The sequence below is a fragment of the Oryctolagus cuniculus genome, chromosome 3 (assembly GCF_051225735.1).
Source record: "Oryctolagus cuniculus isolate XC-2025 breed Fujian yellow rabbit chromosome 3, ASM5122573v1, whole genome shotgun sequence".
Classification (NCBI taxonomy): Eukaryota; Metazoa; Chordata; class Mammalia; order Lagomorpha; family Leporidae; genus Oryctolagus; species Oryctolagus cuniculus.
Window position 1 is genome coordinate 117,819,436 of NC_142869.1, and position 24,781 is coordinate 117,844,216.

The 24,781-nt window shown below is 57.3% G+C and overlaps 1 protein-coding gene across 1 annotated transcript; it reads right to left on the reverse strand.

The window, feature by feature from the left end:
• Positions 1 to 764: 764 nt before the first annotated feature.
• TMEM185B (transmembrane protein 185B) lies at positions 765 to 2,860 on the reverse strand. Its single transcript, XM_002712400.6, has one exon. It carries the CDS (start codon positions 2,459 to 2,461, stop codon positions 1,415 to 1,417), a length of 1,047 nt encoding a protein of 348 aa, XP_002712446.3. The 5' UTR covers positions 2,462 to 2,860; the 3' UTR covers positions 765 to 1,414.
• Positions 2,861 to 24,781: the final 21,921 nt, after the last annotated feature.

Here is a 24,781-nt window from a genome sequence, read left to right on the forward strand (position 1 = left end):
GCCACCTGTTGCTAGCATTTGTACCAAGCCTGCTTTTGTACCATGTTCTAAATGGGACACAAATAGTACATTTAGGCTTAGCTTTTTCTTTTTCTCTAAACTGAACAGGTTCGCCTCATGGCCAGGGCAGAGTATAGTTGCTCAGTTAATTCACGTGGAGCCCAAATTCAATGGTTTTGAGTAAACTGCTAAGATTACAAGCAGGTTCCAGCTGTCTCCTCTCAGCCACAGCCTCAGCGCTCGGCACCTCCCTGTTGCTGGGCTTGGCTCTTGCTCAGATTCCCTGGCACGCAAGGAGGCCCTTCCGCCAAAAGTGCACGCGTCTAAAAAAATCCGTCCACCTGTCTCCCCACGGCTGCCACACACCAAGTCTGGGCCTTTACATTAGAGTTCCTGACTCTCTCGGCCGTTTGTGGTTGAAGCCACTCTCTCAGCTTCCCAACGGCAAGTCACGCTTTCTCTGACACGGCAGTCTAAGAGCCCTGGAAATGCAGAAGCCGCGTGCTGCTCCCAGCTGCCTGGCTGATTCAAGGCGCTCGGGGAGAGTGCGGCTGGATGGCCCGGCACCAAGCACATGGCAGCGCGTCCCTGTCCCCAAGAGTGGTGGCTTCTGCAGTCGTCAGTGGCACAGGCCTCAGTCAGCTAACAGTGGAAGAGTCAGAGCCACGCCTACCGCTCAGGTCCCACGCCACGCACACAGGAAGGCATCTGTGACACATTCCTTTTCATAAAGCCTTAAAAAAAAACATTCGGATGGTACATTGTACCGCAAAGAACTGGAATTCAACATGTATTACACTGCTGTAATGTTCATATAAATACTCTATGCATGGACGCACTCCATTAGAAAAATTCACCTACTAGAGTAGCAAAGACCACCACCAGCAAAGCCCAGAGAAAAACCAGTTTAACAGTAGCAACACTGGAAATCACAACGGTGAGGTTTACAAAGTGTGGGAGGAGATGTCATCGCAGCTGCCGTCACTTCACAATGGGCACAATTGGAAACAGTATCTGGGACTAGCAGTGTATAAAAATACTTCTTTTTTTAACCAATACTTTTGATAGGTAGAATAGCACTAAAAAAAAAAAAAAAAAAAAAAAAAAAAAAAGGCTGTGTAGTTATTCCTTGTGAGGACCTACTGAAACAATTCAACGGATGTCCCGCGAGCTCTTAAGAGCAGCAACCTGGAAAGCAAGGTCACAGTCACACACACACACACACACACCACAACCACATATGAAAATAAGCTCCTCTTTCCGCCATGCACACCGAGTCACTGCCGGGCCTCCGTGCGACACAGGGCGAGGGCAGGCCGCGTCTGCAGCCCGTTTCCACTTCCAGGGTCCGGGGAGGCGTAGAGAGACAAAGCAAGCGGGCGTGTGCAATCCCCACTCGGCCCGGCAGTGGCGCTTAATCCGGCATGTCAATATTTAACTTGGGAGGCGGCGGCACGAACTTCCCGGGGCTCTGGGTGACCACCCTGGTCTTCCCAAACACGGGCGCAATCTTTGGGGCTTCTGGAACCGCCGCGTCTTCGGGGTCCTCGCTATCCTCGTGATGGAGGTCGTAGGAAATGTTCCCGTACTCCCGCAGAAACGGGAAGATCTCCAGCAGGAACTGGCAGAAATCGCGGCGAATGCCAAACCACCAGTGGTTGCCTCCCTTCCGCCGGAACGTGGTGGCCATCAAGGTCAGCAGGGACAGCCAGACCGGGACGAAGATGGAGACGTAGGAGAACGTGTTGTGGCCGTCCAGCCTGTGAACCAGCAGTACCTCGAAGGTGAGCAAGGGCACCACGATGGTGATCCAGCTGACCGCCATGGTCACGTGCGTCCGCCGCTGCTCGGCCGCCACGTCCAGCGAGCGCAGGAAGAGCAGCGACCACACGACGTAGTAGAGCACGACCAGGCACAGGAAGGACATGAGGATCCACAGGGGCACGAAGACCACCAGCCACGGCCAGTGGATAATGCGGTCCAGCCTCAGGGCGATGAAGATGAACTGCAGGATGTTGACGGAGCACAGCAGCTCCAGCTCCAGCGAGCGGTCGTGCCGGAAGCCCCACACGCAGGCGGCCACCGACACGGGCGACACGAAGAAGAGGGGCATGAAGACCAGCAGCCAGAAGTGGGTGCCCCTCTGCAGCCGGTCGCAGACCAGCACCTCGAACATGAGCAGCAGCAGGTGGATGCCCACGGCGATCAGCATGGCTTTGAACTCCACGCAGGCCTCGCCCTCCGTGCGGTAGCGGGGGTTGCGCGCCCACACGGCCGCGCCCACCGCCGCGCCCGCCATGACCAGGAGCTTCCACAGCCATATGGGCGCAAAGACCGCCCAGTAGCTCCACTGCAGGATGCCGTCCAGGCGCAGGGGCAGCAGCACGGAGAAGAGCAGCAGGCAGGCGTAGATGAGGAACTTACTCGGGTTGAAGTCCTGGAACAGACCCCTGGGGTTCATGGCGCTGCCCCCCAGCCCAGCCCAGCCCGGCCCGCGCCCGCTCTAGGTGGACATCATGGGGCCCGGAGGCGCCGAGCTGCGGCGCGCAGAGGCCGGAACACGTGCGCGCGCGGTCACGTGGCTCGGCCGGAAGCGCGCAGGGCACTGAGTGCGCAGGCCCGCGGGCGACGCGGCGTCTAAGACGGACGGGCTGTATTAGGTCTCTTGTCGCCGCCGCCACCAGGCTGGGGGCCCGCGGCGCCCGCCTTCATTCCGCGTCCGCCGGGGAGGCACTCGCGGCGTGCGGCGCCGGGCCTGCGCGGCTGACTCCCGGGCTGGCGCGTCGGCAGCGAGCGGGCCGCGACCTCGGGCGGGCGCTTCCTGGTGGCGGCCGGAACAGGGAGGCGGGTGTGAGCTCACATCCTTCCGCCGGCCCGGGGCGTGGCCCAGCGGGGCGGGGCGGGGCTGGGTGGGTGGGGGCGTGTCCGGGGCGTGGCTCGCCGCGGGTTCTCGGGCAGGGCCGCGGGCAGCGGGACGCGCAGAGTGAGCGGGGCGGGAAGCCCGAGTGTACACGAACGGAGGCGGGTGGCCCGGCGAGGGGGTGCGGTAACCATAGACCTTGTCAGGGCGGGTGTTACATGTGGGACGTGCTGCGTGGGCCGGCGCGGTCTCCGTGCCCTGGCAAGCGCGAGGGAGACCCGCGTGCGGGCTCAACGCAGGGCGTAGGGCAGGGGGAACTTTGCGCGAACAGAGAGCTCCCGGGGCTGACCTCCAGGTCTGTCTGCGTGGTGGCCATGCTGAGTGCCCAGGGGGCCACCGTGGTCTCATTCCCAGGGCATGTGCTGGGCAAGGTGTTAGGTGTCACAGAGCCCCAGGCAAGGGTACAGTCGCCCGCTGGGACTAAGACTCCGGGACTTTGATTTGTTTGGCGTGCTTGATCGGTCTGATTCTGACAGAACAGTGTTAGGGAGAAATCAGAGGAACGCAACCAGTGCACCCACACAGCCCTGCTCTGCCCCTGATGCAGGAGCCGGCGTTACCTGGCCATGGTATGGGGTGCACGGTCACAGCCCCTCAAAGGTCTCCCCACAGCCTCTCCTGTGCCCACCTGAGCCACAGCAGTCGGTGACCCCGGAGGAGGGACTCCAGCTGAATGAGTCACCAGCGAGTGCTTGGGGTTCAGCCCCGAGTTCATTTGTGGCTTCAGGCGGCTTGAGTTGGAGGAGCCCCTTGGCAGTCCCTGTGGGGAAGGCGCGGGCTGCGTGGAGAGCTGGGCTTTCTCCCTCACCCCTGCTCCCCCAGCCCACGTCCTTAGGGCTAATCTGGCTGTTTTGCATGTTGGTCTTGTGGGCACTATTTCCTTTCCAGAAGAATGTGCTGACAAAAAAAAAAAAGTTAGATACTGGGGTTTTGTGTTTTTTCTTTTTTTTTTTTAAGTGTAAAAAAAAAAAGTTGACAAAAACCAGTGGATCAGTTGCGCTTGCTCTTCATCTGTGAAATGGGCCAGCAAAAGCCTGTAGGATAGCTTTGGGGATGGATGAGTGCGTGCGTGCGTGCGTTCCACTTTGCATCTGGAGAAAGGTAAGTGATCAGTTTTAGCCTGGGGAGGGGAGGGGCCTGTGGCAGAAACCGCCGGGAGCCTGGTGGGGCAGTCAGAAGTCAGAGGGTAAGGGTGGAGCCGGCCAGTGTTGTCCCTCCCCCGGCAGGCCTGCCTACCCGCCCTGGTCTTTCTGTTTACCCTGAAAGCTAACATGGATTGTTTGCTTTGTGCCAGGTGCTGGACAGCACGGCGTCACCTGACACTGGTACCCAAGTGCAGGTGCGGTGCTTCCTGCCACCAGTGGGGACCCATAGGATGAGCTGGAGTGGCCTGAGGGATGGGGAAGTCCTAAGATGTCTCACCCCTCATGCTCTCCCCTGCCTGGCACCTTCAACCTGCCTCCCCTGTCAGACCTGGGAGGCCGTCCTGGGCTCACGGAGGCCCACGCCCTGCTGGCCATCACCCTTTGTTGGGGTCTGCATGCTGGCCCAGCCGGTCAGCTGTCCTTTTCCTGAGCCTGCCACGCGTGGTCTCCCTGTGCCAGGGCTGGGGAACTTCTTTCTGCGCAGGGCCATTTGGATCTTTATCACATCATTGGTGTGGCTCCACACTGATCATCAATTTAAAACTCAGCCGGCTATGGTTTAGTTTCAAGTCCAACCCACAGCTGCTTTGGCAGGGCCAGGCCAAATGATGTCCCCACCCCTACAGCGTGCTGTGGCCCTGCTGTTCCCAGAAGGGGCAACCACCTCATCCCTCCCTCCTTTCCGGATCACAAGAGCCAGCACAGGGCTGCAGTGCCTGGGAAACCTCGACCCTGGGTGGACCAGGGACCCTTCTCTGCCTCTCCGCCTCCCCCCGCCCCCAGCGTCAGTGACTTACTTCCTGTCCCTGGGTCTGAGTCAGCGTGGCCATCTGTCACTCCATGAGATCCGAGTTCCAGACACTCAGCTAACACTTAACATCTTAACTAATGTTTGACAAATGTTGGTTGAGTGACAGAATCAGAATTTGACCCCCGCCGGTGACTGTGTCAAATCTGGGAGCCCCGTTCCTCCCATGCTCCTGTGGGGCGGTGTGGAGCCAACACCAGGCGCCCAGACTGCCCAGATGGCTGTGTCTTCACGTAACCCGAGGAGGCCCCTTGTCGCTTCCAGTTATGGCTCTCCGTCGGGGTCTGCCGGAGATGGCTTCCAGGACCCCATGTGGATGCCAGAATCTACGGGTGCTGCAGTGCTGTCTATAAACTGTGACGTCATACGCCTTCTCCTGTTGAAGTCCCTCTAGATTACATCTCATGCCTTAGGCAAGGTCAGTGCTGTGTAAATAGCCACTCTGTGTTCAGGGAATGAGGACAAGAAAAAAGAAAAACAAACAAACAAAACAGTCTCCACGAGGAGGGCAAGCGTGGTAAGTCTCAACTACCCAGTACGCATCGGCAACAGTGAGGCACTTCTCGAAGTCCCTGGCGGATTCAGCCAACTCTGGAAGCTGCAGGTGTCCCAGAAGGCTTAGCGGGTTTCAGCCCAGGCCTGCCCGTTGTCTGTCTGCCTGGTGTCTGTGAGGGTCTCCCCGCTGCAGCGCTGCGCTCTGGGGGTGCTGCATCCGAGTTCTGTGTCTGTCAGCTGTGGTTCCTTCTCCGCTCCCGGATGTCCTGGCTTGGGAGCTCTCTCCTGCTTGCCCCCGTTTCAGGGCTCACCTAGGCCCACCCAGATAAGCTGGGATCCTGCCTGCCAGCGAAGGGCAGCACATCAGTAACCTTAACTCCATCTGCAGAATCCTCAAAGTCCCGCTGCTCCTGCTCAGAGCTGGGAGGGCGCGGCTCTGGGGGGAAGCCCTTGGTTGGTGCCCGCCCCCCAGCACAGACCAGGGTGATGGTGCTGGATCTCCAGGTTGCCCTGGGAGACTCCAGGGCTTGCACTGGAATGGGGCGGGAGGCAGAATTCCTCCAGTGGCCCCTGACCGCAGGAGACCAGGTCCCCTTGCCACAGGTCCTGCATGGGGCTGGCTTGGGGGCAGGGGTGATTGTGCAGGAAGCCAGGAACTTGCAGACTTGGCTCCCATCAGCTTCTTCACAAGGAAGCCGTGGCCTCCTGGCTGTTTGTGAAAGCCTCAGCGCCCAGTTCCTAAATGCAACACACTCCCACCTCTCCCTGCAACACCCCCCTCCCCCAGCTCCCTGCCTCCCCCATGGCTTGCACACTCCAGGTATGGACTCTGGGCAGCCCAGGCCAATGCATGAACCCAGCTCCATGACCTTGGCCAGTAGCTGAGCCTCCTGTTCCCACTGGATAAGGGCCATCAACTCCCCAAAGTGTGCCGGCAAATTGAAACAATGTAGAAATACATGGAATGTCCTGTGGACTCGCTTGTCCTCTGGGGAGCGATTTGGTGTCCCTCCCTTAGCAGAGGAGGGACACCAAATTCTGTCAGCTGTGGTTCCTTCTCCGCTCCCCGGATGTCCTGGCTTGGGACACCTGGCTTGGGAGGGGTCCTGAGACCCCCGGCTGTGGGGTTGTCATCCTGTTTGGGACCCATCTCTCCTCCCGGCATCTGCAGCTTCCAGCACTGACCTGGGCATGATACACGTATCCGTATCCGGAAGGCGCAGGTGGGCAGGAAATTCGCAGGCTCTGTGGCTCCATCCCCACCCCCAGGCTGAGCAGTCAGGCAGCAGCTTCCTGAGACGTAGCAGCTTGGCCAAAGCTCACAGGCCTGGAGTTACGTGAGGATGGCCTCCGGGAGTGTGACAGTCCCTTGTGCCCGTGCTGGGGTCAGGGTTCAGAGCCGTGCCATCTGGAGCTAACGTCCAGAGGCGGTGGTGGCGAAGGCCTCGCCTTTTGTGGATGAGGAAACAGAGGTCTGAGACAGGCTGAGAATGGCCCCAGGAAGAACCAAGCTGGTTGGGGTCCTTTAAGACTTAGGCTTGCTTTAAAAAAAAAAAAAAAAAAGATTTCTTTACCTGAAACGGAGAGTGACAGAGAGAGGGAGAGATGGAGAGATCGTCCATCTGCTGCTTCACTCCCTAAGTGGCTGCAACGGCCTGGCTGGGCCCGGCTGAAGCCAGGAGCCAGGAACCCCATCCTCTCTCCCACGTGGGTGGCAGGGGCCCAGGCTGCTTTCCCAGGCACAATAGCAGGAAGCTGGATCGGATGCAGAACTGGTGCTCTGATACAGTGGGGTGCCGGCATTGCAAGTGGTGGCTTAACCCACTGCACCACAACACTGGCCACAGGCTTGGTGTTTTTTTTTTCTTTTTTTTTTTTTTAATAACATTCATTCCTTAGCTCATGTGTTAATTTAACAAATATGTGTCCAGCATCTGGCCTGTGACCTGGGCCCTGCCCTGGGCATTGACGCAGCAACAGTGAGCTGTGTCCATGGCTTCTTCTCTGTGGGCTCCTTCTCAGCTCAGCCGTCACCTCCTCCAAGATGCCCTCCCTGATCACTGCTCGCTGCTTACATCACGCTGTTTTGTTTCCTGTGCAGTCACTAAATACAAGGTCACTTGAAAGTGCAGAGCCACTTAAAGAAAGGAAAGCTGTGTTCTTTCCATGTCAAGAAAACTCACTGCGATTTTCCTTCCGGTTGGCCACTCTGCAAAGAGCTGTCCTCGCCCTGGTGCCCCCTCGACTCTGCTTTTTGGTTTCACACTGGTTTTCCCACCTTGCTTATTTTCCCATTTCGGCAAAGCCCGCCACATCTTGCACCACGTGGTTAGCTGGTGCTGTGTCACAGCTGGGGCTGTGTCGCGGCGTTGAACCTCGGCCTCGGCCCTGTGGGAGGGGGCTGCACTGGCTCTGGCAGTCACCGAGGGCACCACCACCAGCTGGGAGCGCTTTAAGTCAGACTGACAGCCGGGTACAGCCTTTTGCTGCAGGAGTTTGCAGACCAACTCTTAGTGCGAAGTCGGACTCAGCCCCGTGGGAGCCCTGGCGCGCTCACAGTCTCAGGCGCCCCTGTGTGTGTCCAAGGTCAGGGTCGAGGCAGTAGATTTCCTTGCTGACTTTCTTTTCCCCCCTCCCTGCCCCCTCCCCTTCCTCTTCCCTCCCCTCCTCCCTTTTTCTTTATCTCAAGAGTTACTTATTCAGTTGAAAGGCCAAATTAGAGAGAAAGAAAAAGAGAATCTTCCATCTGCTGGTTCACTCCCCAAACAGCCACAAGAGCCAGGGCTGGCCAGGCCGAAGCTGGGAGCCAGGAATCCCAGGGGCGTTACTACTCAGGCCATCTTCCACGGCCTTCTCAAGTGCATTAGCCGGGACTCACAATCAGCGCTCTTAAGGGAAGCCGGCATCACAGGTGGTGACATGGCCCCTTCCTTGCTGACTTTCTGCGTCAAAGACGTAGCCCTTTGGGGTCCTGCTCTACGTAGGTGCCTCACTGGATACCCCAGCTTTGCCTGCCTTTGTAGCCCTGAAATAGGGGCGAGGCTTATCACCACCTCTCTTACCTGCGATGGAACAGCAGAGGTAGAAACAGCCGCGAGCCCTGTAGGCGCGGGAGCGTCTTTCTCACGGTCACCCATAGCACATCACAGGGTTGTCCTGAGCGGTCTTCACCCATCTGCCTGCTGCGTTTGTGGGTTCTTTCTGTTCTCTGAGATACGGAGACTCTGCTGTTCCAAAGGGGCATAGTTCCTTGGCATTCAGAGGCTCCGGAACGGAGTTGTCCGCCCGAAGGAGGGTGGAGTCACACAGCCTGGTGCTCCCGTAGGTTGATTCGCCCTGTGCGGGCAGTGACAGAGTGGATGGACCCCGAGTCTGGGTGGAAATCTGCCGCTAGTGACAGCAGCTGGTGGAGCTCATTTGGTCTGGAAAACTCCACGGGTGAAGAATTAAAATGAACAAGGTGAACAGACCGAAGTCAAAGACAGGCTTGCGTGCAGGGCTGTGAGCGTCAAAGTCGGCTAACAATTGGGGATGCAGCAGCTGTCTGGCCTGTGGGTAAGCTGCTGCCTGGGATGCCACAGCCTGCGTCGGAGTGCCTGGGTTCCAGTGCCAGTGCACACCCTGGGGGGCAGCAGGTGGTGGTTTAAGTACGGAGGCCCCTGCTACCGCGTGAGAAGCCCAGGTGGGGTTCCTGGCTGCTGGCTTCAGCCTGCCCCAGCCCTGGCTGTTGCTTACTCTGGAGAGTGAACCCTGGATGGGAAACCATCACTCTGTCTCTGCCATTCATAGTAAACCGAGTAATTAATTAATTAAAAAGAAAACAAAATTAGCACCAGTTTGAGCTTCCTGTGAGTTGTGTACACGTAGAGTTAGTGGCTTATTTGGGGCCGGATCCCAACCTCCACATGCTATGAGCTAGCTGAGTGAGCCTCTGGGGAAATTGGGGCATCCACATTTAATTAAATACTATTGGTTAAAACGAATTATCTTTGTGGAGTGGGGTTGGAAGTGTCCTGAGTTATAGAATGTTGTTCAACGAATAGTAGGTAACTCAAGGGTTAATTTGTTATATTTAAATGGGTGCCATTTTTTTTTTTTAATATGAGAGAGAAAACTCCCATATGCTGGTTGACTCTCCAAAAGCCCACAATGGCTATGGCTGGACTGGGGCATTCTGTCTGTCTCACCAAAAAATTTTTAAAAATCAGAGATATGTGGGGCCAGTGCTGTGGCATAGTGGGTAAAGCCACCACCTAAAGTGCTGGCATCCCATATGGTCGCTCATTGGAGTCCCGGCTGCTCTACTTTCGATCCAGCTCTCTGCTGTGGCCTGGGAAAGTGCACTGGCCCCTGCACTCCTGTGGGAAAACTGAATGGGGTTCTAGACTCCTGGCTTCGGCCTGGCCCAGTCCCTGCCGTTGCATTGCAGCCATTTGGGAAATGGACAAGTAGGTGGAAGATTCCTCTCTCTCCCCCTGTAACTCTGTGAATGATTCTTTATAAAAAACAGTTTTAAAACAATACTGTGGAGCACTTACATGGTCTACACTGTGCACCAGGTGCTGTTGCAGGCTACAAGATGAGTTCAGTTGTCACCCACGTGTTTGCACACAAGGACCCTGAGGCTAGGGCAGCTGGCACAGTGCGGAGCTGGGGTTCCCAGGCAGCCCAGCTTGGAGCCGACTCTACAGCCTCTCACCGCTCACCACTCATTGAGGGCTCTCCCAGCCCAGGTGCAGCTGGCCCCCAGGGCAGACAACCTGGAACACATCCGCTCATTAGCGGCCTCCCCCAGTGACTGGCAGAGTGCCTGCCGTGCCGGGCTCTGAGACCTCAGATGCTCGCCAGCCCCGCCCCGCGGGCACAGCCCCAGAGCTGCCTTCCCAGGCTCTTCACACAGGCAGGTGCGGCCCAGGTGTCTTGTCAGCTTCCACTTCAAGGTCAGAGTCTCCGTATCTCAGCTCCTAGGACACCTGGGAACTGGAGCTCAGCAGTTTGGGGTGTAGATTCCAAAAACCAATTAACGTGAGGCTTGCGGGGGGTCGGGGAGGGTGAGAAATCCATCTGACGCCAAATCCTCAATCACCGGTCAGACAAAAGATCCAGGTTGTATGTTGCACTGTGGCCAGCTCCGAGGGGCCTCCTGCCTGCTCAGCTGTGTCTTCCCTCCCAAGTGCAGAGGGGTATGTTTTAGATCAAGGTGCCCTCTGGGCAGCTCCACCTCCTCCATAGGTCCCCCCAACCCCCAGGCCTGATACCTCAAACATCATGCAACATCTCCATTGAGCCTCCCATCACTTCTAAGGGGCAGAACTGGGCACCTGCAGAGCCTTGGGGGAGGAGGCAGTGGTGAGCCTCCTGCCTTGGTGGTATTTCTCTCTCTCTCTCTCTCTCTCTTAAAGATTTATTTTCTTATTTGAAAGGCAGAGTTACAGAGAGCCAGAGGCAGAGAGAAAGAGAGAGGTCTTCCATCTGCCAGTTTGCTCCCTAAATGGCCACAACGGCTGGAGCTGGGCCGATCTGAAGCCAGGAGCCAAGAGCCTCTTCCAAGTCTCCCACGCAGGTGCAGGAGCCCAAGGACTTGGGCCATCTTCTGCTGCTTTCCCCAGCAGTAGAGAGGCATCGCAGAGAGCGGGATCAGAAGTGGAGCAGCCAAGATTTGAACCGGCACCTGTATGGGATGCCGGCACTGCAGGCGGTGCTTTACCCCCTGTGCCACAGCGCCAGCCCCCTGCCTTGGTCTTCTTCACAGATCTAGAGTCTGGGGAGCACAGGAGCCCCTGGGGCCCACCTGGCAGCTGGGACAGCCAGAACACGACTCAGATCTCCTCTCTGGTCACTGTGGAATAAGCGCAGTGAGCTGGAGTTGGGTTGTGCTCCGAATCGTAACCCTCGAGGTCTTCCTGTGTCTCTTGTCTTTCCTTGGGGTTGCCTTGGCAGCCGGTGTGAGCCGGGTACCCCTCGCCCGTTGCTAGGCTCACTGGTGCTCCTCTGAATCCAGTTCTCTGAATCTGACCACGGAGCTCCATGTTCATTTGGACACAGCCAGTCAAGGAGCCAAGCTCACTGGGGGCCTGAGCTGTGTTCACCTCGCGGGAGGGTCTCGGGGACAAGAGACCAAGAGGTCCTGACTGTGGTGTGCTTGGCAGGTGCATGGGAGCCCCTGGGCGCGCACACTCCACGGAGCAGCACTGATCCTGGCAGCAGGGAGAGCAGTGCAGGAGCCCGAGTGAGGGGGTGAGGGGGCGCTCAGCCTTGGGAGGGAAGAGTGAGCCACTGCCCAGTGGCAGGGGCGTTTGCGTGAGAGCCAACGCTGGAACGCACGGCCACAGGGTCTCTCATGCTGGCCCTCGGCCTCCTGCGCAGGGCTTTCCACTGATGTCCACAGGGGCTTCCCTCTCTGAAACACTCAGCCCCTCCTGCTCAGAACCTCCCTGCTCCCCCCGCAGGTGCTTGTCCTGTGGTCCCAGGCTTTCTGCTCCTGGTGGATTTTTCCTAATCTACCCCAGGTTCCCCGTTACTCAGCCCTGGTGAACCTCGCCCATAGCTCCCTGGGAGTCCCCGCCCCCGGCCCTTGGCTTAGCTCAGTCCCACAGCCTTGCGCACCCTCCTTTGCTCTGTCTTCCTCTTTTTTTTCTTTTGTTTTGTATTTAGTCAGTGCTTTATTTCTGTGTTAATGAAGAGAATTCAAATGCTTATTTATTTAGTTTTGTTCCTCTGAAAAGCAGGGAGGCAGAGACAGCCACAGATGAGGCTGGCCCAGGCTGAAGTTAGGGGTCTGGATCTCCCATCCAGGTCCCCACAGGGGTGCCAGGAACCCAAGTACTTGAGCCATCACCTGCCGCCTCCCCAGGGTGCACACCAGCAAGAAGCTGGATCAGAAGTGGAGCACCTGGAGCTTAAACCACTCACTTTGATGTGGGGTGCAGGAACTCCCAAGTAGCAACTTAATTGCTGTGTCAAACACCCACCCCTGTCTTCCTCTTTTATGCCAGTCAGGATTGTCTACATTTTTTAAAAAAATTTATTTTATTTATTTGAAAGTCAGAGTTAAAGAGAGGTAGAGCCAGAGAGAGAGAGAGAGAGAAAGAGAGAGAGAGAGAGAGAGAGGTCTACCATCCGCTGCTTCACTCCCCAAATGACCACAACGATCAGAGCTTTGCCAATCCGAAGCCAGGAACCAGGAGCTTCTTCTGGGTCTCCCACGCGGGTGCGGGGGCCCAAGGACCTGGGCCATCTTCTACTGCTTTCCCAGGCCATAGCAGAGAGCTGGATCAGAAGTGGAGCAGCTGGAACTCGAACCAGCGCTCATATGGGATGCCGGGGCTGCAGGCCAGGGCTTTAACCTGCTGCGCCACAGTGCTGGCCCCTTCACATTTGTTAAAGCCCAATTCAAATTCAAACTGCACCTCTCCTGGGAAACATCTGGTTGCCTATATAGCCCTATTAGGATTACTCTTGGTTCACAAATCCTCCACAATCCTCTGTTCTCCTGAAGCCTCAATTTTCCTACCTGTATAATGGGACAATCCCATGTTATGGATGAGCCACTACAGAGCACCTGGGTTCGAGCCCCAGTTGTGCCTTCTAACTCCAGATGCAGGTCCTGAGAGGAAGTGGTGATGGCTCCACTCACTGGGTTCCTAGCACCCCTGTGGGGGATCTGGATGGGGTCCCTAATTCCCAGAGACTTAAGCCCAGGCCCAGCCATTGCCAGCATCTGGGGAGAGAAACAGAAGATGGGAGCTCTCTGTTTCTCAAAACAAAACAAAACAAAATCATGGAGGGGCCAGCGCTGTGGCATAGCAGGTAAAGGCGCTGCCTGCAGTGCCCGCATCCCAAACGGGCACCGGTTCCAGTTCCTGCTGCTCTACTTCCGATCCAGCTCTCTGCTGTGGCCTGGAAAGCACTAGAGGATGGCCCAAGTCCCTGGGCCCTGGCACCCGCATGGGAGACCCGGAGGAAGCTCCTGGCTTCAGATTGCGGCCGTTGTGGCCATCTGGGCAGTGAACCAGCCAATGGAAGACCTCTCTCTCTCTCTCTCTCTCTCCCCTCTCTGTGTAATTCTGACTTTCAAATAAATAAATCTTTTTAAAAAATCATGGAAAAGTAGAATTAAAAGATGTGTGAGAGCAAAGTTTGTAAAATTCAGATGTAGTTTTTAATAACAGGCATTTCCAGCCGGCGCCGCGGCTCACTAGGCTAATCCTCCGCCTAGCGGCGCCGGCACACCGGGTTCTAGTCCCGGTCGGGGCGCCGGATTCTGTCCCGGTTGCCCCTCTTCCAGGCCAGCCCTCTGCTGTGGCCCGGGAGTGCAGTGGAGGATGGCCCAGGTGCTTGGGCCCTGCACCCCATGGGAGACCAGGAAAAGCACCTGGCTCCTGGCTCCTGCCATCGGATCGGTGCGGTGCGCCGGCCGCAGCGCGCCGGCCGCGGCGGCCATTGGAGGGTGAACCAACGGCAAAGGAAGACCTTTCTCTCTGTCTCTCTCTCTCACTGTCCACTCTGCCTGTCAAAAAAAAAACAAAAAAACAAAAAAAAAAAAAAAAAAAAAAAAAACCAGGCATTTCCATGAACTTTTTGAAGACCTCTGATACTTGGCTGCATTTGGTGAACAGGTAGAGAGGGCCATGGGCCCTGAGGGGCAGGAATAGGGAAGCAGGAGGGTGGGAGGTGAGGGGCTGGGGTGGAGGGCGCTGCCTGGGGAGCATGAGGGAGGGTGGCCTGTAGCTGGGCTCCAAGGCCAGGCTGAGTCTGGACATGAGGGCGGGGAGTGGGGGAGGGCTGGACCTGGGCTTGTTCCTGTGTGGAGCAGGTTTGGGAGAAACCAACCCCGGGAGGGGCTGGCTTGGAGCTGGTAAGTGAAGGGCAGGCCCTGAGTTAGACTCAGGCACAGATCCTGGTTCTGGGCGCCCCGCTCCCTGCAGCCCTGTCGCCCTTCCTGCAACAACAGGTGGAAAATATGAGCTTGCCGCTCGGGGTGATGTGGAACTTGGCCTGGAGGAGGCGGATGGGTGGGTCCTTCCCTGGGACCGCCCACTCTTGGTCCTGCCCCACAGTCCATGCGCCCTGTGCCAGGCAGCTGTCCCCATGGGACTCAGGACCCCCACTCAGTTTCTGGGTTGGTCAGCGTTGTGCCCAGGGGGTCAGGGAGGACTGGGGGAGATCCACACCCTCCTCAGGGCTCCTGTCCTGCACCCCGTGGGGGTCTGCTCTGTTCACTGTTGGGTCTTTTTTTTTTTTTTTTTTTGACAGACAGAGTGGACAGTGTGAGAGAGAGAGACAGAGAGAAAGGTCTTCCTTTGCCGTTGGTTCACCCCCCAATGGCCGCTGCGCACACTGCGCTGATCCCATGGCAGGAGCCAGGTACTTATCCTGGTCTCCCATGGGGTGCAGGGCCCAAGGACTTGGGCCATCCTCCACTACACTCCCTGGCCACAGTAGAGAGCTGGCCTGGAAGAGGGGCAACCGGGACAGAATCCGGCGCCCCGACTGGGACTAGGACCCGGTGTGCCGGCGCCACAAGGCAGAGGATTAGCCTAGTCTTGATGTACCCAGCACCGCCCCCAGCGGCCCGTGCGCTGTCACTGAAGAACTGTTGACAGATCGCCACTGCCTGCGGGAGCCCTGGTGTCTCCAAGCTACAGATGTATGGGGGGGGGGGGACACAGCACACATCTCCCCCTTTACTGGCCCCGCCCCTCCATGGCCCCCGCCTGGGGACTTAGTCTTAAGGTCCAGGACGTGGGGCAGGGGCTGGAGCAGCACTGAGCAGAGCCCTCGGCTGAGTGTCCCTGCCCCCACAGGCCACGTGCCACTGAGAGGGCTCCCTGGACTCTGCATGCATGGGTGGGGCCACGGGCCAGGCCGGGCTGTCTCTGAAAGGCGGGGTCCTTTCTCTGGCATTGGTTCCCTTTCCTTATCAGTGGGCTTGGCAGCCGTTGGGGGAATTTCTGGAGGGAAGGGCAGGCGCCTGGAAGGAAGCCACAGCGGGATCTGTTGTTTCCCCAGCAGCCAGAGCACAAAGGAGGGCAGGAGCGGAGGTGCCGCAGGGGTGGGGCTCGGGGCAGAGACGGGGAAGGCCATCGCCCTTGAATCTAATGTGTTTTCCCCTCCCCTCCAGCTGCGGGTCTGGATGTGTGTAGGATCTGTGCAGTGGGAGGAGGACGGTCCCACGGCCGCGGCCAGGTGGGAGGGGCACCCAGACTGCTCTTGGAAGCCACTTGGCAAAGCTGTGACTCAGGTGTGGTCCTCGTGTGTCAGAGGAAGCTCAGCGATATGGAAGCCCTTGCCCGGGGGGGGGGGGGGGTCCCAGGCATGCGCTGGCAGAGCTGCTATTGGAACCTGGGCTCCCAGGGGAGGAAGAGCAAGCCTGCCATCCGCAGACTTGTTCTAGATCATTCCATGCCTCCCTCCCCCAAACACACACAGAGCTTACCATGTCCATGACCTCCTGCTGTCCAACCAGCCGTGCTGCCCCCACGTTTGCTGCTGAGTCAGCGGGGGTGGCACCGGGTGTGTGAGTGGGTGGGCTATGGGGAATGTAAAATGTTGCAGCTGCTGTGGAGAACAGCAATCCACAGAGAACCTGACTGCCAGGTGCGCGCGTCTCCAAGAGGGATTTGCAGGCACCCTCACAGCAGCACCAGCCACAGTAGCCAGCAGGGGGAAGCCGCCCAAGGGTCCATCAGCGCGTGAATGGGTAAGCGAGATACGGGCACACCTAGGATGGAAGGGCATTCAGCTTTACAAAGCAAGAGCATCCTTTCTGAAACAGATTTAGTTATTTATTCGAAAGGCAGAGCAGCAGACAGATCTTCCACGCACTGGTTCACTCCCCAAATGGCTGCAACTGCCTGGGTTGAGCCAGGTTGAAGCCAGGAACTGGGAACTCCACCCAGGTCTCCTGCGTGGATGCGGGCATCCAGGTATCTGGGCCATCTTCTGCTGCCTTCCCAGGCAGATTAGCAGGAAGCTGGGTTGGGAGTGGGGCAGCCAGGACTCGAACCTTCATTCCGAGATGGGATGCCAGCATCATAGTACCAGCCCCGGAAGGGCATTCTGACATAGGCCACCACGTGGACGCACTGCGAGGACATTATGCTAAGTTGGAATACGCAGTCACAAAGAAAACTGACACTGTGTGATTCCACACAAGTTCTAAGGGATGGAAAGAATGAGTGTTGGGGGGTGGGGAAGGGGGAGGGTGTTAGTGTTTAATGGGTGCAGAATTGGGGTCTGGATTAGGTGGTGGTGATGGTTACACAACAGTGTGAATATACTTAATGCCACTGAATTGTACACTTAAAAATAGATAAGATTGGGGCTGGCATCCTGGCATGGTAGGTTAATCCTCCACCTGTGGCGCCGGCATCCCATAAGGGCGCCGGTTCTAGTCCCAGCTGCTCCTCTTCTAATCCAGCTCTCTGCTGTCGCCTGGGAAAGCAGTAGAAGATGGCCCAAGTGCTTGGGCCCCTGTGCCCGCATGGGAGACCTGGAAGAGGCTCCTGGCTCCTGGCTCCTGGCTTCGGATCAGCGCAGCTCCGCCCGTTGCGGCCATTTGGGGAGTGAAGCAGCGGTGGGAAGACCTCTCTCTCTGTCTCTCCCTCTCACTGTCTGTAACTCTACCTCTCAAATAAATAAATAAAATCTTTAAAAAATTAGTTAAGATGGGGCCAGCATTGTGGCATGGTGTGTAAACCTGTCTCCTGTGACACCAGTATCCCGTATGGGTGCAGGCTTAAATGTTGGCTGCTTCACTTCTGATCCAGCTCCCTGCTAATGCACCTGGGAAAGCAGCAGAGGATGGCCCAAGTGCTTGGGCCCCTGCATTTACGTGGGAGACCCAGAGGAAGCTCCTGGCTCCTGGCAGTGCAGCCTGGCCCAGCCCTAGCCATTGCAGCCATTTGAGAAGTGAACCAGCAGATGGAAGCTCTCTTTCTCTCTCTCTCTGTAACTCTGTTTTTCAAATAGATAAAAGAAATATTTAGGAAAAAACGTTAAGATGGTGAATTTTATGTCATGTATTTTTAGCACAACTTTTTAAAAATAATAAAATTAGGGACTGGTGCTGTGGCGCAGTAGGTTAATCCTCCACCTGCAGTGCCAGCATTCCATATGGGTGCCAGTTCTAGTTCCAGCTGCTTCTCTTCCAATCCAGCTCTCTGCTGTGGCCTGGGAAAGCAGTAGAAGATGGCCCAAGTGCTTGGCCCCTGCACCTGCATGGAAGACTGGGAAGAGGCTCCTGGCTCCTGGCTTTGGATTGGCCCAGCTCTGGCTGTTGCAGCCATTTGGGGAGTGAACCAGCGAAAGGAAGACCTTTCTCTCTGTCTCTCCCTCTCTCTGTAACTCTACCTCTCAAGTAAATAAATAAACTCTTTAAAAAAAGTAACTCAAAGCAAAAAAATAAGTGGATTGGATTTGAACCAAGGGGCTCCTACAGACCAGACTTTGCATTGTGTTATTTTATCCTAAGAGAGCTTTCTGCTGGCAGACAAGGAAACAGGCTCAGAGGCATGGCGTGGCTTGCTCAAGGCCCTGCAGCTAGGAGGTGGCAGGGCCGGGGTTTCCGTGGGCCTTGCGTCTTGGCGAGGGTGGGTTTTTCTCTGGGTGACAGTTTCCAGCACTTAGATCACTAGGGTCTTCCCACGTCAGCTGGGGCCGTCAGACACACAACACAGGGATGCATAGAGTTGTGACAATCTGTGGGCAGATCAGGGAGGCCCGAGTCAGGGGAAGGCTTCCCGGAGGAGGAGGTGGCACCGGGTAGGGCTAGAGGCTGCTGTTGACCCATCATGGTCTCCCCGGCCCCTGGCAGGTGCTCAGCGCCCTGTGCTGAGTGGGCACAGGCTGGGTGGGATTTTGCAGAAGGACATGGAAGGGGAGGGGAGGGCCTGGGGAACACTGCCCCATGTCTTCTCATCTGAGTCTCCAGCTGTCCTGGGGAGGGACATTTCCTGTCTTGTGCCTGCCGCTCCGGCCTCCCCTCGTGGCGGCCCCTGCAGCTGGATGCTATGATAACGATGGTGGGTGGGCCATTGACATTTGCACACCTGGAGCCTTAGGGAGGGCTGTCAGATTTTGCAAAACCAAGTACAAGATGCCCAGTTGTGTTTGCATTTTTAGTATAAGTAGGTCCCTGAGACTGCCTAGGAGGTGGCTGCAGACTTAAGGCGTGTCCAGTGAGAAGAGGAGCGTGTAGGTAGACACTCTGGGTGCTCCAGGCTACGGAGCCAGGGCCCACTACAGACACTGCCTTCAAGGTCCTGGCCCAGCCCATTTCCCAGGTTCACCGACACCCAGGGCAGCCTAGAATTGAGCCGCTAGTCTGTGTGAGCTGAGCTGCCCAGGCAGACAGCAAGGGGCTTGTAATGACCTGGCTCCTTGCAGTGGGAGACAGGCACTACCACCAAGGTAGGCACGTGTCGCAGATTCGGCGTGCTCTCCCCGTGTGCCTCTCCCACCTCCTGCCCATACCTCTGTCCACCACCTCAGGCCAGCCCCACCACGGACCCCTAGCTCACAAATGGCACCCCTAGTCCTTGAGCCCCCCCCATCACTCTTCCTCCAAGCCGTTCCTGCTGTGGTCTGTCTCCTCCAAAGCCCAGGCTGAACCTTGACGGCCAATGTGAGGGTTCGAGGAGGGGATTAGGTCATGGGGCCCAGCCTCACGAGTGGGTTAAGGCTGTTACTACAGGGGTGGGTGAGTTGAAAAAGGCAACAGCCCCCTCCCCATGTTTTTACACAGCAAGAAGACCCCTTATACGTCCCAGCCTCCGGACCTGTGAGCCGAATGGGTTTCTGCAGAGAACATGCGTTCACCCTCCCATCCATCCACTCATTCATTCGTACAACCAACTGCTCTTTGCCAGGCTTACTGTGGGCCAGGCACTTGGATGCACAGCATCCTGGCTGCCAAGGGAACTGAAGGATCCATGTTGAAGTGAGGACAGCGGCAGCTGTGGCTTCTGGTTGCCCGGAGGGCCCAGCCTCCCCACGCGGAAGCTGCAGGTGCCCTGGGGCGGGGTTCTCTGGACGCAACCCGTAGACACGGCCACTTGTCTGGAAAGTTCCTGGTGATGGCTACAGACCATGATTAAGATGGGGACATGGACACTGAGGTCCCCAGAGGCCTCCGCTCTCAGGGAGCTGAGGGGGGCCCTGCCAAAGGTGTGTGTGGTGCTTCCTCCATCTTGTCCCGGGGCCTGGTGCCCAGTGTCCACCGGGGGGGGGGGTGACAGCCTGGGGACCTTCGAAGCCCTCTTCTGGGGCAGCCCACAGCAGGTGCTCAGGACTTGCAGATGAGAAACCGAGGCCCAGCGGGGGGAAGTGAGCCGTCCGAGGTCCCACAGCCTCGTGGCTGTGGTGGGAAAGATGGTGGAGACAGATAAAGAGCCCGGAGTCTGTCAGCAGGCCTGCATGGTTGGAGGCTGGACGACTCTGGAAGGAGCCTTCACTTCTCTCCTCCACACCGGCCTGCACGGGGAGCAGGAAGTCCCGCCTTCCTCTTAGGCTGTGTGTGAGAGGGTGCTACAAAGTGCTAGGCACAGAACCTGGCCTGGCAGGGGCCTGAGCTGCTGTGGGGAGGGGCGAGGGTCCCCACCACCTCGCCTGCTCCAAGCATGTCCCTTGGGCCCTCTGTGCTCTGCCCCTCTCCTCCTACCTGTCCAGGCACCCCAAGGTGCAGACAACAGGAACGTGGCTCTGGCTGGCTGTCCCTTCCGTCCTCCTGCAAGGCTGGGGCAGCTCTGCCTCCACATCACAGCTCTGTGCTACACAGCCCTCTCTATGATTCCTGGCCCTGAGTGTCCACGCTGGATTTGCGGCCTGCACAGCTGCATCGGGAGACCTCGCGTGCACCCCTCCCCTGGTGCAGGAGTGTGGCTGAGAGGGACCCCCGAGCACTGACCCTGCTGGAGCTCTCCCGGGGGGGCCTGCGGAGGATCCTCACTGCTCTCCCACCCGCAGGCTACTCAGACCCCACTGCTGCTGCCTTAATTTTATTCCTGACCCCAAGTTTCGTCTTGGCCAAAGAATTAGACCCCATGGAAAAAGAGATGGGAGGGAAGGGCCGCAGGTCCACATTGAGCCCCCCCACCCCCAGATGTGCAGCCTTGTGTAGTTTTGCACAGTAACAGTTATGCCTACTTCGTTTTTTTTGTTTGTTTGTTTTTAAGACTTATTTATTTATTTGAAAGTCAGAGTTATACAGCAAGGGGAGAGGGAGAGAGAGAGAGAGAGAGAGAGAGAAAGAGGTCTTCACTCCCCAATTGGCTGCAACAGCCGGAGCTGCACCGATCCGAAGCCAGGAGCTGGGAGTTTCTTAATGGTCTCCCACGTGGGTGCAGGGGCCCAAGGACGTGGGCCATCTTCTGCTGCTTTCCCAGGCCATAGCAGAGAGCTGGATCAGAAGTGGAGCAGCCGGGACTTGAACAAGCGCCCATATAGCACTGCCAGTGTCTTTACCCATTACGCCACGGTGCCGGCCCCTGCCTACTTTGCCAAGCAGGGTACCCCTGGCTTAGGGCTTCCCTCATTCCCGAGAGCCACCCTGTCTTCCTCCGATCTCTGATCCTTGGCCTGGAACACATACAGGGATGGAAAGAGGCTATCCAGAAAAAAAAAAAAAGCCACATTGACACACACACACACACACAGCTATGGAGACTTTTCCAAGGAGGGGTCTGGTACTCATGGGTGAGAGGGACAAAGTGACCGAGGCCACCTGCCCGGCATGGGCTGAGGGGCCACCCCACACCCCAGGAGTGGCAGGTGGCGCTGCTCCTTCCCAGCTGCTGGGCCAGGACTGGGGTAGGGGGGATGATCTGGGGACATGGGGATGGAGCGGGGTGGGGGGGGGGAGGCAGGGAGCAATCCCCAGCCAGCCGGGGGTCCGGGCTAGGAGAGCACTTTGCCTCTGAGAGGCAGCCACACCCGGCCCCTTGGTGCCAGAATCAGCCTTGAACTGCGGGTCCCATGAAGGGCAGGGGGAGCCCTGGGCCACCTGGGCTGGCTCTGGCTGCTGAGACGAGGACCAGGGCAGAGCAAGTCAAATCCTCAAATCCCCTTGACCTCCCGAGGGCTGTGTTCAGGCTCCTCCACCAGGCGGACTTCCCGGGAGATGGCGCGACGCATCTCACTTTGGAGAGAGCGCCACACAGGATCCAGACTTTTCTCTCAGTCTGTCTGCAGCAGCTCCTTCTTGGTCCCCTGGAGGTCAGTAGCAGATCTGCGCAGCTGCTTAAGGAGGTGCGGATTTCGGGGAGCACAGAGCAGGGGTCTCCATGAGGATGGGCGGGGAGCCCCGGAGCAGGCCGGCCAGGGGTGGGGATCAGCTCTTATGACTCCATCCCAAGGCAGACTGCGCCTCATTTCTGGGAGACACTCTGAGGACGGCAGAATGATGAGTCCAGCTAATTCAATATGTGAAAGGAGGAATGAATGGCAGTTTTTTCTTTCCGAGGTATTGCGCAAGCAGATTCATTTCTGCTGGAAGATGAAAACGCACCCTCCAGCTAATTACCCAGGCCTCTGACCTTCCAGGGCCAAAATTCCCAGGAGCATCTGGCTGGTTCCTGCTGGCTGGCGGGGACGCAGGGGCCTTAGAGAAAGACCACAGTGGAGGAAAGCAAACTCCCCCCATAAGGCACCAGAAAAGTGGCATTTAAGACCCCCCTACCTCCAGTAAGTCTGTTATGGTGACAATTACGAACCAGAGCAACAAAGTCGAGATTTTACTTTTTTAAAAAATTAATTTTATTTATTTGAAAGGAAGAGCAACACAAAGAGATGTTCCATCTGCTGGTTGACTCCCCAAATGGCCTCAACAGCCAGGACTGGGCCAGGCTAAAGTCAGGAGCCAGGAGCTTCACCCAGGTCTCCCACATGGGTGGCAGGGGGCCCACATACCTGGGCCATTCTCCTCTGCCTCCCCAGGTGCCATCAGCAGGGAGCTGGATCAGAAGTGGAGCAGCCGGGACTGAACCAGCGTTCTGATTTGGGATACCTGCGTTGAAAGCATCAGTCTAACGTGCTGTACCGTGACACCCACTTCCAAAGCCCAGATTTTCTGTGTTGGGAATAAGTGAATGCCAGGAGCTTGTCTTCGTCACTGCTGGCAAAAGGCTACCAGTGCAGAAAGTACAGGGGTATTGCCCAGGCTGGGGAGGAGTCCAACGCCACAGCGCCCTTATCTGGGACGCTGGGTGAGGACCCAGGAGCTGGAGCCTTTCCCAGAGGAAGAACGAGTCATTCCATCCTGGTAGCATGAATTAAAGATCTTGGGCCCAGGGTGGGCATTTGGCACAGTGCCTAAGTTGTCACTTGGGGCGTCACACCCCATACTGGAGTCCCTGGGTTCAAGTCCTGACTCCCCTTCCCGATTCCAACTTCCTGCTAATGCGCTCCCTTGTGGGCAGTAGGTAACGGCTCAGCCCTGGGTCCCTGCCACCCACGTGGGAGATCCAGATGGAATTTCCAGTTCCTAGCTTCAGACTGGTCCTGTCCTGGCTGTTGCCAACATCTGGGGAGTGAACCAGCAGGTGGAAGATTTCTGTAACTCTGCCTTTCAAAGAAATGAAGCAAACGAACAATCCTCGCAGGGCTTCCCGCTGACTGCTGCGCCTGGCTCAGGACGCGGGTGGTGATCAGCGGAATGACGCCCATGTCCGGGGAGGAGTGTCCATGTGTTGGGCTGCCATTAGTCAGTGGTTCCTGCTGGTGAATGAGCCTGCGAAACCTGTTCCTGAGAGTAGGATTAGATAGTGGGAAGCAGGGAGAGGCCATCTGAGACAACAGAAAGAACACCACTGCTTGGGCAGGGCAGAGCGGCTCTTCCCAGAGAGGTGAGAACAGCCTTCCCCTCCCCCACCTCCCAGCTGTAGATGGGCCACCTCCTTTCTCATCTAATTGAGGCAGCCACCAAGTCCCAGTGCCCGCAGGGCTGCCGGTGCTTGTCTGGACTCTTTCTAATAATACTGGCTATTTATATAACCCTGCCAGCTCACGGTGGCGGGCGCTCGAGGAAAGCGGGCAGCCATCCGTCTGCATGGCTGCCCCGTTTCCTGCCTGGCTGTTGAGCACACAGCCCACCTCTGGGCATCTGGACTGCAAGCCTGGCTTCTAGGGCCTCAGGTTGGTCAGGAGACGCCCGTGGCGCGGACTCCAGCTCTGACTCTGTGGGTCCCACAGGAATGCTCTCCTAACCCGCACTGCCACAGCTTCCCCCACAGCCCATCTGCCCCACAACAGCCAGCTATTTCTAAAACCTAAATGAAGCATGTCAGCTTTCTGGCTTACATGGCCTCTGTAGCTTCCATCATAGTAGGCGTCAGTTCCAACCTAGAAGTCCCTGCATGAGGGACACCTGCCTCCTTCTCCAGCCTTGTACTGCTCCAGGCCTCCTGGCTGTGTGTGTTTAAAAGATTTATTTATTTGAGAGTCAGAATTACAGACAGGGAGAGGGAGAGACAGAAAGGTCCTCCATCCACTGGCTCACTCTCCAAATTGCCGAAATAGCCGGAACTGGACCAATTGAAGCCAGGAGCCAGGAGCTTCCTCTGGGTCTCCCAAGCAGGTGCAGGGGCTCAAGGACTTGGGCCATCTTCTACTCCTTTCCCAGGTGCACTAGCAGTGAGCTGGATTGGAAGTAGAGCAGCTGGGACTTGAACTGGTGCCCATATGGGATGTTGCTGTTGCCAGCAGCGGCTTTACCTGCTGCACCACCGTGCTGGTCCCCACCTGGCTGCCCTGAAGAGTGTCACGAAGCTGCCGGTAGAGTCCCAGCAGGAACCCCAAGAGTTCTAGGGGTGAGGGGTAGGCAGAGAATGAGCGGGCGTTTCTCAGAAAACCCTGCATCTTGTTAGCTAACACAGAGGAATGGCAGGTACTCACTCCAGGCACGGTGGGCAAACCTCCTGGGGCTGCCGTGGGTGCTGGGTGTGGGGAGAGGCAGGAGAACACTGACCTGGATCTGATTTCTGACCCTGTTCCCCGAACCACTCAGTTCACCTGCGTAGACTGCTGCAGGCACTGTCCTGTCTACACTCAGATCTGATAAGAGGCCTGTCCAGCAGGCTGCACATAGGTATCCCACTTAGATACAGATGGGCCTCTGGAGGACAGGCTGTGCCAGGTTGCTTGTATCATGCTTGGCTGGCCCTATGGCCCCCGGTGACAATCAGGATGGCAGCTTGCCCGGTTGCCGGCCCTGAACCGAGGGCTTTACCTGGAATCTCTTACACCTACAGGGTGGAGGTGCTGTTCCTAGTGGACAGTGGGGAAACTGAGGCCACAGAGGTTAAGCAACCTCCTAATTAGCTGCTAGGTGTATGGTAGAGCCCTCCTCTGGGCCTGTGCCTCTTGACTGCAAACCTGAACTTCACCGTTGTTGCACAGGAAGAGGCTTGGGTCTGA